The sequence below is a fragment of the Anticarsia gemmatalis genome, chromosome 26 (genome assembly GCF_050436995.1).
Source record: "Anticarsia gemmatalis isolate Benzon Research Colony breed Stoneville strain chromosome 26, ilAntGemm2 primary, whole genome shotgun sequence".
Classification (NCBI taxonomy): Eukaryota; Metazoa; Arthropoda; class Insecta; order Lepidoptera; family Erebidae; genus Anticarsia; species Anticarsia gemmatalis.
The window spans coordinates 6,188,086-6,201,930 of NC_134770.1; the positions used below are offsets into that span (position 1 = coordinate 6,188,086).

Here is a 13,845-nt window from a genome sequence, read left to right on the forward strand (position 1 = left end):
TATTTTCTTCGCTGTATCCCCAATTATACATTACTACTCAGCTTTGTGAGAAAGCGATATGCAATTATAGGTATCAAAGAGCGAGAAAGAGTAAATACATTTATTTGACAGCATTGTTGAATAATGATGAAAAACATCTTCAAAATTAAAGTTTTGTTGTGAAAGAATATCGTCTGAACGTAGTTTTTAAATTAAAAATGATGCATTTACGTAAATATAAAGTACCATGTTTAAATATTCATCGAAGTCTTGCTTCGAAAACTACGCGTATAGCTTCTGGTGCTAAAATGCCCGCAGCGGCTTATCAACCGCAAAATGTTGAAAAAAACAAATATTCAGAATGGGAGAAGCAGAATCTCTTCAAAGCTGACAATAAGTCATCAAAACCTAGATTTAGCATGGTGTTGCCGCCACCGAACGTCACAGGAAAACTACATTTAGGTTATATTTTTGTATTACTATTACTATTTTCTGTTTACTTATTAAGTAGATTTAAAAAAAAATACATAACTTGGATGTATAGTGCACTTTATAGCAACACTATCTCATGATTTTGTACATGGCTATGCTTTAGTCTGAAAATCTAACTGTGAAAGTTCTTTAAAAAGAAAGTAGAAAAAATTTAAAGAAACTTGTAAAAAAAATGGGCCTCTTGTTCTATATCTTCGCCAAAGAGAAACATAAAAAATACTCAACAAATATCTGTAAACAACAATTAATTTGTGTAATGAATTCCATTCAATGCTAATTATTATTGATTTAAGTGTATGTTAATTGTTTTTTTTCAGGTCATGCATTAGCGTGTACAGTTCAAGATGTTATTGTGAGACACAAACGGTCTACTGGACACAATGTATTATGGTTACCGGGGACTGACCATGCTGGTATTGCTACACAGGTAGAAAATGGAGTATCATTTTATTAAATTAGCTGGCCCTTGCAACTTTGCTTGAGTCACATAAGAGAGAATGGGTCATAACTTTTCCCGTATTTTTTATTTTTCTTTACTGGTACTCTGCTCCTATTAGTCGTAGTGTGATGATATGCAGCCTATATATAACGTTCCTCGATGAATGACTGAAATAATTTGTCTAATCGGACCAGTAGTTCCTGAGATTAGCACATTCAAACAAACAAACTCTTCAGCTTTATAATATTAGTATAGATGTACAAATCTTTCAATATTAATTTTATGAATGGAAATCTCTGTCTGTCATGCTTTCATCAAGGTCATCAAGGTCAATTACTCATCTGTGAGAGATGCCTGCAATCGATCCTGTAGGTCCATTATGGTATGCCTCTTGAGGTAGTTTTGGCTCACAAACTGGGAACCTGTGAATTTGAAATTAATATATCAATCAATAGCTATTACTTACGAACTTTTGTTTTCAGGGTGTAGTCGAAAAATACCTAACAAAAAAGGGCGTAAATCGACACGACATAGGTCGAGAAGAATTCGTAAAAGAAGTTTGGAAATGGAAGGAAAAACATGGCGATACGATTTGCGACCAACTTCGGACATTGGGCTGTTCGTTAGACTGGTCCCGGCAAGTTTTCACTATGGATGAGAGGCACACGCAAGCTGTCAATACAGCCTTTATAGAACTATTCCAAAAAGGTTTAATATACAGGAAGAAAGCTTTAGTAAATTGGTGTAATGCTTTACAGTCTACAGTTTCTGATATCGAAGTAGAAAATGTTACTATAAATGGACCTACGGATGTTAAAGTGCCTGGTTATGAAAGACCTATAAAGTTCGGTCAGATTTATAATTTTTCATACAAGTTGTATGATTCTGAGGAAGAGATTGTAGTGTCTACTACGATGCCTGAGACTATGTTGGGTGATACAGCTATTGCGGTACATCCAGAAGATAAAAGGTAAATTAATGTTTTGATCACAGTTTTATTATTAATCAGAAAATGCCATATTTTATAGACCCTATTATATTCAGAATGAGTAGCATATCTAGTAAGAATTAACCAGATTGCAAGCTAAAAACAATTGGCAAACATTTAAGCTGGTATATGACAGAATTTTAATTATTTCATTTCATTACGTGTAACTATGTGCGTTTCATCCATTCATCATTTCATTAATATACGTATACGCCCGAACGATCTTCAAAAATATCTGAAATTTATACACGCTGAATTGCCTTTGAATACATTCTTAATCCACTTTTAATAATATTTCTTGTTGCAGGTACACTCACCTAAAAGGTAAAACCGCAATTCATCCCTTCAGAAACACAACAATACCCATCATATTCGACACTTTCGTCGACATGGAGTTCGGTACCGGCGCAGTTAAAATAACCCCAGCACACAGTAAAATTGACTACGAAATAGCTAAACACCACAATATACCATTACTACAAGTTATTGACGAAAATGGTTGCATAAAAAATAGTGAACAATTCAATAATATGAAACGATATGACTGTAGGCCAACAATTGTCCAAAGGTTGGACGAAATGGGTCTTATGAAGGAAGTTAGTCCACATCAAATGGCTTTACCTACTTGCAGTCGAACGGGTGATGTTATAGACCATTTGCCTAAAGAACAATGGTTTTTATCTTGTACTAAATTGAATAAGAAAGCTGCAGAATTGGTTCAAAATGGGCAATTGAAAATTGAGCCTGAGAAATTTGTGAAAAACTGGTTAGATTGGACAGGAGATGATAGGGACTGGTGTATTTCGAGGCAGTTGTGGTGGGGTCACCAGATCCCTGCGTACAAATGTAAGGAAGATAAAAATATCGTTTGGGTGGCTGCGACAGATGAAGTCTCGGCTAAAATTGAAGCTTCGAAGTACTTAAGAACGTTACCAGATTCCATTGAAGTAGAACGGGATACGGATGTACTTGATACTTGGTTTTCTTCAGGCATTTACCCTTTCGCGGTCCTTGGATGGCCGGAGTCTAAGGTGGACTATAGACAGTTTTATCCCTTAAACTTAATGGCTACAGGACACGATATCTTGGGTTTCTGGGTCCATAGAATGGTGATACTTGGTTTAGAACTAACTGGACAGTTGCCATTCAAGAATGTCCTGTTACATGGTATAATTTGTGACAATAAGGGAGCTAAAATGTCTAAAAGCAGAGGCAATGTGATTGACCCTATTGATGTAATAAATGGGATATCTTTAGAAGGGCTCAGAGAAAAGAGTAAAGAAATGCACAAAAGTGGTATTTTGAGTAAAGATGAATTGGATAAGGCTTTAGCGTATCATAAAGCTAATTTTTCTACGACAAAAGGGATCCCAGAATGTGGTGTAGATGCTCTAAGATTCACTTTACTGTCTCAAGATATTAAATCACATTTCGTAAACTTCGACGTCGCCATATGCCATTCAAACAAGCTATTTTGTAACAAAATCTGGCAAAGTATCAACTACATGAACCTTTCTTTTGCAAAACTAAAACAGTTAGATGAAGAAATTTCTAGAAAGGATCTAACGTACTTTGATAGATGGATGCTTAGCCGTTTGGCTAATATGGTGGAAAAAGTCGATACTTCTATGGAAACCCACGAATTTCATTTAGCAACCAAAGCTTTAAGAAGTTTAATTTATAATGAGTTTTGCGATGTATACTTAGAGGCTACAAAACCAGGTTTTGAACATACAAATCCGAAGATAGGCTACGCGCATGCGCACACACTGTCTACAGTACTAAACGTCTCCTTAAGATGTCTGTCTCCTTTCATGATTTATTTGACAGAGGAACTAATACCAAAGATACCTGGATTCGAAACTAATATAATACATCATTTTGAAGATTCAACTAAGCAGTATTTTGACTTTCCAAAACCAGATGACTTTGAAATCTGGAAGGATGGAGAAGTGGAACAAAAAATCGATCGAATATTAAATTGTATATTTCTAGTCAGAGAACTAAAAGGCCTGTATAATATATCTAATAAATTAAGACCAGTGGTTCATATAAAAACTACTGAGGACACTCTTATAACAGATGTAAATGAAAACAAAACAATAATTTTGAATCTAACTCGATGTTCGGACATACAATTCAAAAACATACCAAATAGAAACATTATAAAGGGAGTTTTGGACAAAAATACGGAAATAATTATAGAATTAATAGGTGATGATGCTGAAAAAGCTATTCTAGCTGCTAGAAGTAAACTGGAGAAGAGAATTAAGAAGTTAGAAGATGTACTGACTAGATTACAAGCTAAATTGTCTAGTAGTAGTTATCAAATGAATGTTTCTGAATACACGCAAATGTCCGATCGAGAGATATTGCAAAGTAAAAGAAAGGAATTGCAAGAGTTGCAAAGACTGATTTAAATAGATATAAGTAAATTGTATTTATGTTTGGTGAATTGATATTATAAAGCAATAATTTCTGACGGTAGCACTTTAAAAACGTTATTAAAGTTTAAGTGGAAGCTTGAAACCTGACAAACTCATTTTAGCATTGTGGAGATAAAAAATACTTTTTAATGTTACTTAAAGTGACGTGGTATTAATTTAAAGTAAGTTTAGTTTGTGGGTATTCTTTCATTTAATTTAATTGAAAACAAAGATAAAGTTTTATTTATCTCAGATAACATTTTGGAAAGTATTAAAAGAAAGATACATTTTGAAACATGCTTAAATATGACTGTAATGTATTTATATAAAATCGCATTTGTTTTGACAACTTATGGACAGCACGCACCGAGACGAGACGCGAAGTCGCGCACACACTTCATAAAAACGATTCAAAATATAACTTTTTTCTACTGAAAAGATACCCAGAGATTCAGAAAAAAGGGGTCTCGGTACGAGCTGACCCTTATCTATAGTGTAAGAAATAATAAGCAATATAAAAATCAAAGGGTTTATTGTTTTAATATAAATCAATAAAATGTTTTAAAGTTACAACAGACAATAAATTTTATTTTTTACACATTTAATTGACTAACAATGGCCCCTTTAGAACCGAAATAAAGATACTTTTAACTTTAAGACATAGAATTAGGAGAACATCGACTTAGTTCAGAAAGAAACAATATATATTTTTTGATTATCGATTAATTTAGTCATAAATTCGGATCTAACCTGTTATGATGGAGGTGGTAAATAAATAAAATGTGTTTATTATAAAGAATGACCACATTCGATGATTGCCAAGCTTCTTCACAATAGGACAAGCTAATATACAAAATAATTTGATTGATTTCAAAACAAAATAAAAATGTTTTTGTCGACACTTTCCCCAAACTATTAACAATAAATAAACAATAAAGTACCATTCATACGAGAGTTTTCTTAACGCCTTTAGGTGAAAATAAGTTAATAGTTCTACCAATTTTATCAGAAAAGCAAATTCATTAAATAGGTACCTGATACATTATAAAAGTACGTACACTTATGTACATAGAGACCAACTGACCAATATAAATCAATATCTTCTTTTTAAGGTATATTTTTCAGTTTTTTTTATCAAACATGATATTCAACCAACTGCATTTAATGGTAAATTTTGTAGCAGTATGAGTGTAAAATTATTGTAAAAATCTCTCGTATGAACGATACCTTACTTATAAACTTATTCTAATTCTTAACAAAACACATAGCTTTAAATAAACCAAATATAATTCATTCTTAAACTAATGAAATACCTTTTAAAAATTTTGAAACAATCTTTTTATTTTTTTACTTTACATAATCCTATTGAAACAGAATCAAAAGAAACATTATGCATACGACAGTTGTATATCGTCGTTGCAAGTACTATCTTCTGATGTTCTATGATATGAACGTATACGCACGTATACGTGTATTCATATACGCAAATAAACGTATACATACGTATCTGTAGAAGGAAAACGTAAAGGCTCCTGACGCACATTTAGCGGTAGTTTATCTATTCAAACTGTCACGTGTATATGAGCTTAAACACTAGTGAATAGATAAATGTAACTCAGAAACCGGGGGTTGGTCACAATGGTCACTTTGTGAATAGTCAATATTTTATGCTTTCCTCAATATTTTGTAAAGGTATTTCGCTAGTCTCGTGAACGAACGGACAAACAAACTTAGGTACATACCTCATGTGGTTTTGAGCTTCATTTAATTTCAATGGTATTAAAAACTAGAATTCATTTCACAACTATTTACAATGAAATTTATAGATTTGTAAAATAAAAATAGTTAAACAGTTACTCCATATATTTTTTGGACAAGCTAAATAAACAAAGTTTATATTCTAAAGGACTTGGAAGAAAAATTACTTTGACATTTTGGTCTTATGAATTACCTACGCAGACGAAAGCTTGTTAAAAAATAAATAAATGATTTTGGACAAGCCTGCTAGACGCGGCGCTACATTGATTGTAGCGAGTTGATCACGTTAACCACTGCGCCAAAAGTACATTGATTAGTCTTATGGACAAACATTCCTTTTGAAAATTCCGTGTGGAAATCGAACCCACGAACTCTCGACGCGCAGTCAAAGAATTTCGTTATTTTTGTACCTACACATAGACACATTTAATCAGCGATTTTTATAATAAAATCTGTGCATCGTCTGCATAGGTTTAAATAAACTGTTTAACAATCAATAAAATTAAATTTTAATAAACTAAAGTAAAAATCAACCTCTGTAGGACACTAGGCACTTAAATAACGCAATATATTACATTTATCTTATACTAACACACATACATGCACACACACAACACAACAACTTTTATTTTGTGCTTATATAAATTAGGCCTAATTTATACACATAATATACTGTCTACTAATGTAATCGAGACATATAGAGCCAGTTTCATAGCTTTATTGATAAGTGTTGGATAAACCTATTCAATAGATAGAGCGACAGCGACAGGTTATTAACTAATATTAAACGAGGTATAGTTTGGATATTCACATTATTTACTTGATTTTCCAATGCAGGTAGTATTTTAATACATACATGCATAATTTAATTTTAAAATATTTTATACAGCTTCTCTCCATGGTCTATACTAAAAATATCGCGATTTACCCCGTCTCATATTAGTTAATAACAAATAGATATGTATATTTTTCACTAAACATCGAGAATTCTGTAATATTTATAACAGTTAAACATATTTTTGAAGCCTCTAAAACAGACAGACATTTATATAGTGATTAAATTATGGTCACATTAAATATTTCTGGTAATTTTTTGCGAAAAATATATGCAATGATCTACAAAGGAATATGTGCATTATGCTGTAGAGATAAGGTTGAATTTGTGTTTAACATTACCCTCCTTTTCGTCGCACAGTCGGGTAAGATAGAATCCCCTTTCATTGATCGCCGATCGATGCCTTTTAATAGACAATCTATTAATTAATAATACAAGACCTTTTGCATGTAGACTTATGATAGTCCTCAATGAATAAGAAATAAATTTTATTGAATTCTGAAACATGTGGTCTATCCAGATTATTTCGCAAATATGTGGTTGCTTAATAATTAAAATGAGTCAATCTCATTTCATCAGAAAGTTTTGTTCGAGACAAATTACATTTCAGTTTAATAAATTACTATTATTAAGTACCTTTAAATGGTTAATTTTTTAATTAAATTTGTTCTGCTAAGAACTTTGTTAGGATTACATTTCATGAGTCCATTTTCAACAGAGCATACATATTTCTAATGATATTTTACAATTCTTTCCTTCGTTCTAGTCTAATACTCACACATTCCAACCAATTTTTTAAAAGTAATTTACGTCCATTCCCAATATACTAACTTCAAACTGAGATAGACCTCTTAGGTCCTGAGTGACAAATTAATTATAACTAAATTATTTTAAGTTGCCTATGTTTCATAAAATAAGTTTTTTTTAACCACTGACTGTCCCACTGCTGGGCAAGGGTCTCCTCTTGAACGAGGGAGGAGGTTAGCCATTGAGTCCACCATTCTGGCCAAGTGCAGGTTGGGGACTTTTTATTGCATGCTCTCAAGAACTGTGTAAACTATTTTGTGATATTGAAATGATCTTATTATTTTCTATAGAATTACCAACATTGCCCAGTAAGCAAGAAATCTATCCCTATCCAAACAAAGGTTATTGGGAATGGTCGTAATTTCATCCTTTTTTAAATTCATCTTATGGTCAAAGCATGTCTTTAATTTGGACCTCACCATTGATATTACATATATAAATATTACAAATATACTTACAACATTATTACCATAGACAAACTATGATTTTAACCTCTTTGGCGCTTTTCGTTTGTTTCGCTCTGACGCGACTATTTTCTTTTTACCTGAATGTAGGCAGATGTATTGATTTGCTGCGGCTTCTGAAAAATATAATAAATATATTTTGATTAATTGAGAAAGTTAACTGGTCTAGTATTATATTATTTAGGAATGCTGTGATGATTTTAATAAAAAATAAATTAACTAGAAGGTAAAAGTATTCATACAACTTTCAAATTTACCTGATTTATCCATATTTTGGGATGCTAACAAATAAAAAAAATGTTTTGTTAATTTCAATGGTTAGCAGAATCTCAACTAGTGACCAATATATAATTAGGGTTCATTTTTGCCATAAGCAAACAATGGTATAAGTCCGCCAATCAATTAAATCATAAATAAATCGCCTCTTTACATGAACAATGTGACATCTCAAAAAATATATTTTTAGTCAATATTCAAAACTGGGTTATTTTTGCTTATTTTTAGAAAGCACATTGGTTACCGCATCAAATTGTTTTTCTACATTGAAATTATCAATATTATAGAATTAATCAGCACTTGAAATAAAATGGCTCTATTGTAAAGTAGTTATTTCAAAAATATCACGTTGTTCTTGTAAAGAAGTGAAATATTCTCAACATAAAGATCTACTACCATCTGACTACCAGCAATAAAAACGTTTATCATATCAGCTTCGAGAACTATTAATAAATGAAGTATGACTATTTTTTACTCACTAGGTCGTCCAAGTTTGACATCTTTAGGTACTTTCTTCTGGTCCTCATGCCATTTGACATGTTTTACTAAACAGAACAAGTATTTGAATGCTTGAGAACACTTTGCACACGCGTACATCATCTCCTCTGTGTTTGTTTCTGTTTCTTGTACCTACAACATAGTTACTAGATAAATTAGTATCTTAATTAGAGCAATGATAGCCGAGTGGTTTAAGTTGGTACCTCTCAACCAAGTGGTTGCAGGTTCGATTCCAAGGCAACACACTTTTCAAAGTTATGTGTGTATTACAAAAAATTATGACTTATTCCAATGGTGAATAAAAACATTGTGATGCCTGAGAGTTCTTAAGAACAGTTCTTGAAGGTATGCAAAGTCCCCAACACCCACATGGGCTTTGTGGTGGACTCAAGGCCTACTACCCCTTCCTCATAACGGAAGGAGACCCTTGCCCAGCAGTGGAACATAAATTGGTTAGTTTATAAATTAGTATCTGAGTACTAACAAGAAGAAGAGCAAGGATCACCAAGTGGACAGTGGTGTAAGCTGCCACTACCTTTTCCGGGTCTCAGACCATAATACATACCTTTTCAGGATATAAAAAAGAGTCGCTTTCATATTTATCTGAAGTTTTGATCACTCCTCCCGGCAGTATTTCTAACGTTGGCCAACTTTCTGACGCTGGAGTGATTCTTATTTGTTCTACTTGATTTCTTTCAATATCAGGGACTACTAACTCCTGAAATATAATAATTATGTTTTATTGAGCTATTGCATGTGACATTTTAATTTTAACCAACAGTCTTGTATGACAAGATGTATGGATGTGAATGAAGCAAGGGAAGTTTGTAAGTATAATACTAAGCATCCTTTGGTCTTTGCCTACCCCTATGGGGAAAAGGAGTATAATAATGTGGAATGGATGAATGTATGTATATTTGTATTTATTCCATTGTAAATGAAAATTAATATTAGTAGATAAAATGTTTTAGCAGTATTAAATAAGACAGATATATACACTCTAACACTAGTTCTTTAATTGTCACCCACACTTTTACCCTACATAACCAGAATTATAAAACCCATTTCTTAAGCGCACATATGAATCACAACATGTAGCATCTTAATTTAACAAAAGTTATTAAGCTTACTTTATCTAAATAAATAAAAGAAACTCACACTTGACTGTGCCGATGTTCTCACAGGTGTATGCAATAAAAACTCTTTAGGATTCACCTTATACTCTTTGGAATCATTGTCAACAACTAAGCTCGCCTTTACATCTACATCAACTGTGGGTGCCTCGCCAAACTCTTCTTCAAGCGCCTCCAACTCATCGAGAGTTTCAATCTGATTATTGTCTACGATTTCTTCATCAGAGAGATATTTTGGACGGCTATGATCTTGTTGCCCACTATTCACATATTTTTCCAACACTTCCTCATCATTCCCTGTCTCCACCTCCTCCAAAACTTCTGGAATAATAAGTTCCTGACTGGATTCATCTTCCTCGTAAACGTCTTCGGACTGCAAGGACACCATACTGCCTATATTCGAGTCCTCATCATCATTCACAATACACTCATTTTCATACTCTATACCGTCTATTATACATGTTTCGTACACTTCCTCTTCGTCTTTAGATGAAGACCTTGACCCTACGGTCCTTTCTCTCGAAGGCTGGACATCCTCCATTCGTACCAAGGGTACATTTTCCAAGTCTTCATTTTCCAAACTATTAGCAGACATAGTTGCATCAAAACATTAAAATATCACTTAGTTCCATAACAGTAAGTGGCTTCAATGTGCCTTTCTGACTTTTGCAAGAGTTCCAAAATCCATAAATTATAGTTCATTTGAGATTTTATGTTCTATAAATGCATCATTTTTTGTTTAAAAACAAATCGCAAATTTAGAACAGATGACAATATGGACTGCAGAGTAAATGAAGTTTGTCTATGACGTAATGTTTTTCTTTGACAGAAAAACTTATAGTTTGTTTATGGCGGATTCCTGGATGAGAATAATAAAGTGAATATTTTGGATTTATTCAAAGTGGGTAAAGCAATATTCCTTATATTTATTTTTTATGTTCTAAAATAGTGAAACATTGATTTTCACTCAAATCATTGGTTTTACTATTTAACTTGGATTAAACACGATAATCGACTAAATGATTGATAATAAAGGAAAATATTACCGTCGCATTCGTCGTCGTCTAGAGATCTAGATTGTAAAAACTCAGACAGGAATTACACAAATGGAAACAAAAATTACAAAAAGCATCAAACATTTATTTCATAAAATCAATTTAAAAACTTACAAAATCACAACAAACAGGAAGTCTTTTTTGTGCCAATATTAGGTAATTAAAAACGCTAAAAAAGGTCACTGCATTCGGGGGTATTACATACCACTCACATTTTAATACAGAACTAAAATATAGAATATTCGAAACAATTTATTATTGACTATAAGTCGAGCCACACATACCTAGGCAAAAATTGTTGCGTTTAAAATACTAGATTTTCAATAAACAATTCACTCAGTCAGTGTATTTCCATCATTATAATTCCAGTCATGGAGTGGAAAATACATTTGTAACAACGTCTCGTAAATATCCACATCAATCGGCATAAAAGTACAAAAGATAATTCTTTCTATATGATCATTAGTTTCGAGAAACTTCCTTGCAGTTCTTAGAGCAATATGTGCAGCTAAACGGTTGGGGAATCCGTAGATACCGGTAGAAATGCAAGGGAAAGCGATTGAACGAAAATTGTTCTCTTTTGTTAGAGCAAGGCACTTTTCGTAGCACGATTCCAGCTTTGTTGGAGATCCGTCTTGAGGGCCTACTGTATGAATTACGTCTGAAACAGAGAGAAAATAATATTTGTATTTCTTTAGATAATTGATTGAAAGAATTGTTGCTAGTGTTGCAGAGACTTTTACAAAATACCAGACCCGAAACAATTATTTTGGATCGCACAAACAATTTTTCAATGTGGGTATCGAACTCGCGACCACCCGACGCAATGATACAGCTGTAGCCGCGTGGCGACCTAAACCACTGCGCCACAGAGGCAAACATAGGTTAGTAATATCAATATTAAGAATAAAATGTATTTGATGTTGACATTCTGCGTTTTAAGATACAAGATACTGTTTTATCTATACATGTTATCATAAAACAATAAAAAGTCTTGAAAAAAATTATCGTTTTTTTTTGGAAAGATAATAAATGTTTTATAAAGTATCCACAATAATATGTTCTTCATATGAAGATAAACTGTATGACAGTATAAATAAGGTTCGATTTTACTTACACCTCGCAGGTAGATTGTAAGCACAAGTAGCTTTCGCATCACCAGTTGGACAACCACCAAGAGTGTCGCACTCCGCCTTAAACACAAAATACAGAAATCTTATAAGAATTAATAAAATTCAGAGCACAATGCAACCATAGGAACTTAGAGTTGAAAAAATATAGGTATTTCAATATTACTTAAATAATATTGTTATTATATTTTAATATTATTATTTTATGCAAGGCTAAAAAAAAAACTAAAAAATTACTTAATAGGATTATTATGAACATAATATGTCTCTTGTATGATACTGAAGATATTCTATTAGACTAGAGACCCAACATTGCTTTACTAATTTGCTTGTAGCTGTACAGTATGAGGCTGTTAACCAGCTTAACTGTGAAAGTATAACAGACAGACAGACTCACATTTATAGTATTAGTATAGATTGTTTTATTACTTGTAAAAGTGGTCCTGCAGCACGATGTATGGCTCCGTCAACACCACCTCCTGCCTTCAGAGCCGAGTTAGCAGCGTTTACAATAGCATCCACCTAAAATACAGCAGAAAAATAAGTTAATAGATTTTATATAACATGATGCTTAAGAATAACCTGAAGCTGGTTAATTGCTTTTTCGTTCTTCATTAATTTAAATTATAGAAGTGAGTAATGAGACTAATTATATTGTTTATAAACATTATATTAAACATTTTCCTTATAACGTAAGTCTAAGTTATGCTACTTAAAATTTTACATGCCTTTACGTTATTGGTTTAACACTTCTGTAAACTTTCAGCAACTGTTTATTTATTGATGTATATTATCACATACCTTATCAATGACACTATCGAAAACTACATTATGTTAAAATTCAATTGGTTTTTACTTAGATTATAAACATTTTTAATAAATCAAAAGGCTGAGTTTGTTTGATCAATGCCTACCTCCAACTTAGTGATATCCCCTTTAAAAATAGATACTTTCTGACCCAAGTCCTTATTTAATCCAGATTCCATGCTTATTTTTTTAAACTCTGTAAGATCATCCAGAGTATGTTTCTTTGCCTCGATCCCTTTGTTTCTCACGACATAATTGCACCAGGGGTCAACAGAGTCCACAGTTAAATAATCCTTTATTTTGTAATCCTTTCTTCTGTCTGCCCAGTTCATTTTAGTGAGCCTGGCTTTCTCAATTTTCCATTGTGGCTCCGACATCTTCGACACTGAATATTTGCGTATGGCTTGATTACCAGTTCTTGCGCAGATCGGAAGAATTTTGCAAATATTTAGCGAAGCCGGTGATAACATTTTTGTAGAGGTGTACAACCGAATTGTGTCAAATTTTGACAGTTACTTTAGGCGATTTTTTATCATACAACTAGAAACGTGCGAAGATTATGGAAATAATATACGATTTATTAGTGTTCTAATAGGTGCATACATAGAAATCAGAAATATTGTCTTTTTGGTGCAGATTCATTAAACAAAAACTTATTTTTAAAACACATTTGGAAAAGGCTCAGAAAAAAGTTTTGTAAAAATAGATAACGGTAAACTTTTTATGTGGTAACCCAGCGTAAAATCAGTTGTCAAACG

The 13,845-nt window shown here is 32.6% G+C and overlaps 3 protein-coding genes across 4 annotated transcripts; 1 reads left to right on the forward strand and 2 right to left on the reverse strand.

Moving 5' to 3' along the window:
* Positions 1-116: 116 nt before the first annotated feature.
* Positions 117-4,697, forward strand: ValRS-m (Valyl-tRNA synthetase, mitochondrial). The gene is made up of 4 exons (XM_076131566.1): positions 117-441; positions 789-898; positions 1,393-1,880; positions 2,206-4,697. The coding sequence occupies exons 1-4, from the start codon at positions 198-200 to the stop codon at positions 4,316-4,318; spliced, it is 2,955 nt and encodes a 984-aa protein (XP_075987681.1). The 5' UTR covers positions 117-197; the 3' UTR covers positions 4,319-4,697.
* Positions 4,698-4,839: 142 nt separating this feature from the next.
* On the reverse strand, positions 4,840-10,882 carry LOC142984154 (uncharacterized). Of its 2 annotated transcripts, XM_076131567.1 has the most exons (5): positions 10,121-10,882; positions 9,528-9,680; positions 8,944-9,094; positions 8,446-8,469; positions 4,840-8,304 (listed from the first exon to the last, which is right to left on the reverse strand). In XM_076131567.1, exons 1-5 carry the CDS (start codon positions 10,688-10,690, stop codon positions 8,204-8,206), a joined length of 999 nt encoding a protein of 332 aa, XP_075987682.1. In that variant the 5' UTR covers positions 10,691-10,882; the 3' UTR covers positions 4,840-8,203. The 2 variants fall into 2 exon arrangements, with proteins under 2 accessions (XP_075987682.1, XP_075987684.1); XM_076131569.1 differs by lacking the exon at positions 8,446-8,469.
* Positions 10,883-11,214: 332 nt separating this feature from the next.
* Positions 11,215-13,585, reverse strand: LOC142984133 (macro domain-containing protein RSc0334-like). The gene is made up of 4 exons (XM_076131535.1): positions 13,195-13,585; positions 12,710-12,802; positions 12,268-12,343; positions 11,215-11,811 (listed from the first exon to the last, which is right to left on the reverse strand). The coding sequence occupies exons 1-4, from the start codon at positions 13,555-13,557 to the stop codon at positions 11,483-11,485; spliced, it is 861 nt and encodes a 286-aa protein (XP_075987650.1). The 5' UTR covers positions 13,558-13,585; the 3' UTR covers positions 11,215-11,482.
* Between the last annotated feature and the right edge of the window lie 260 nt (positions 13,586-13,845).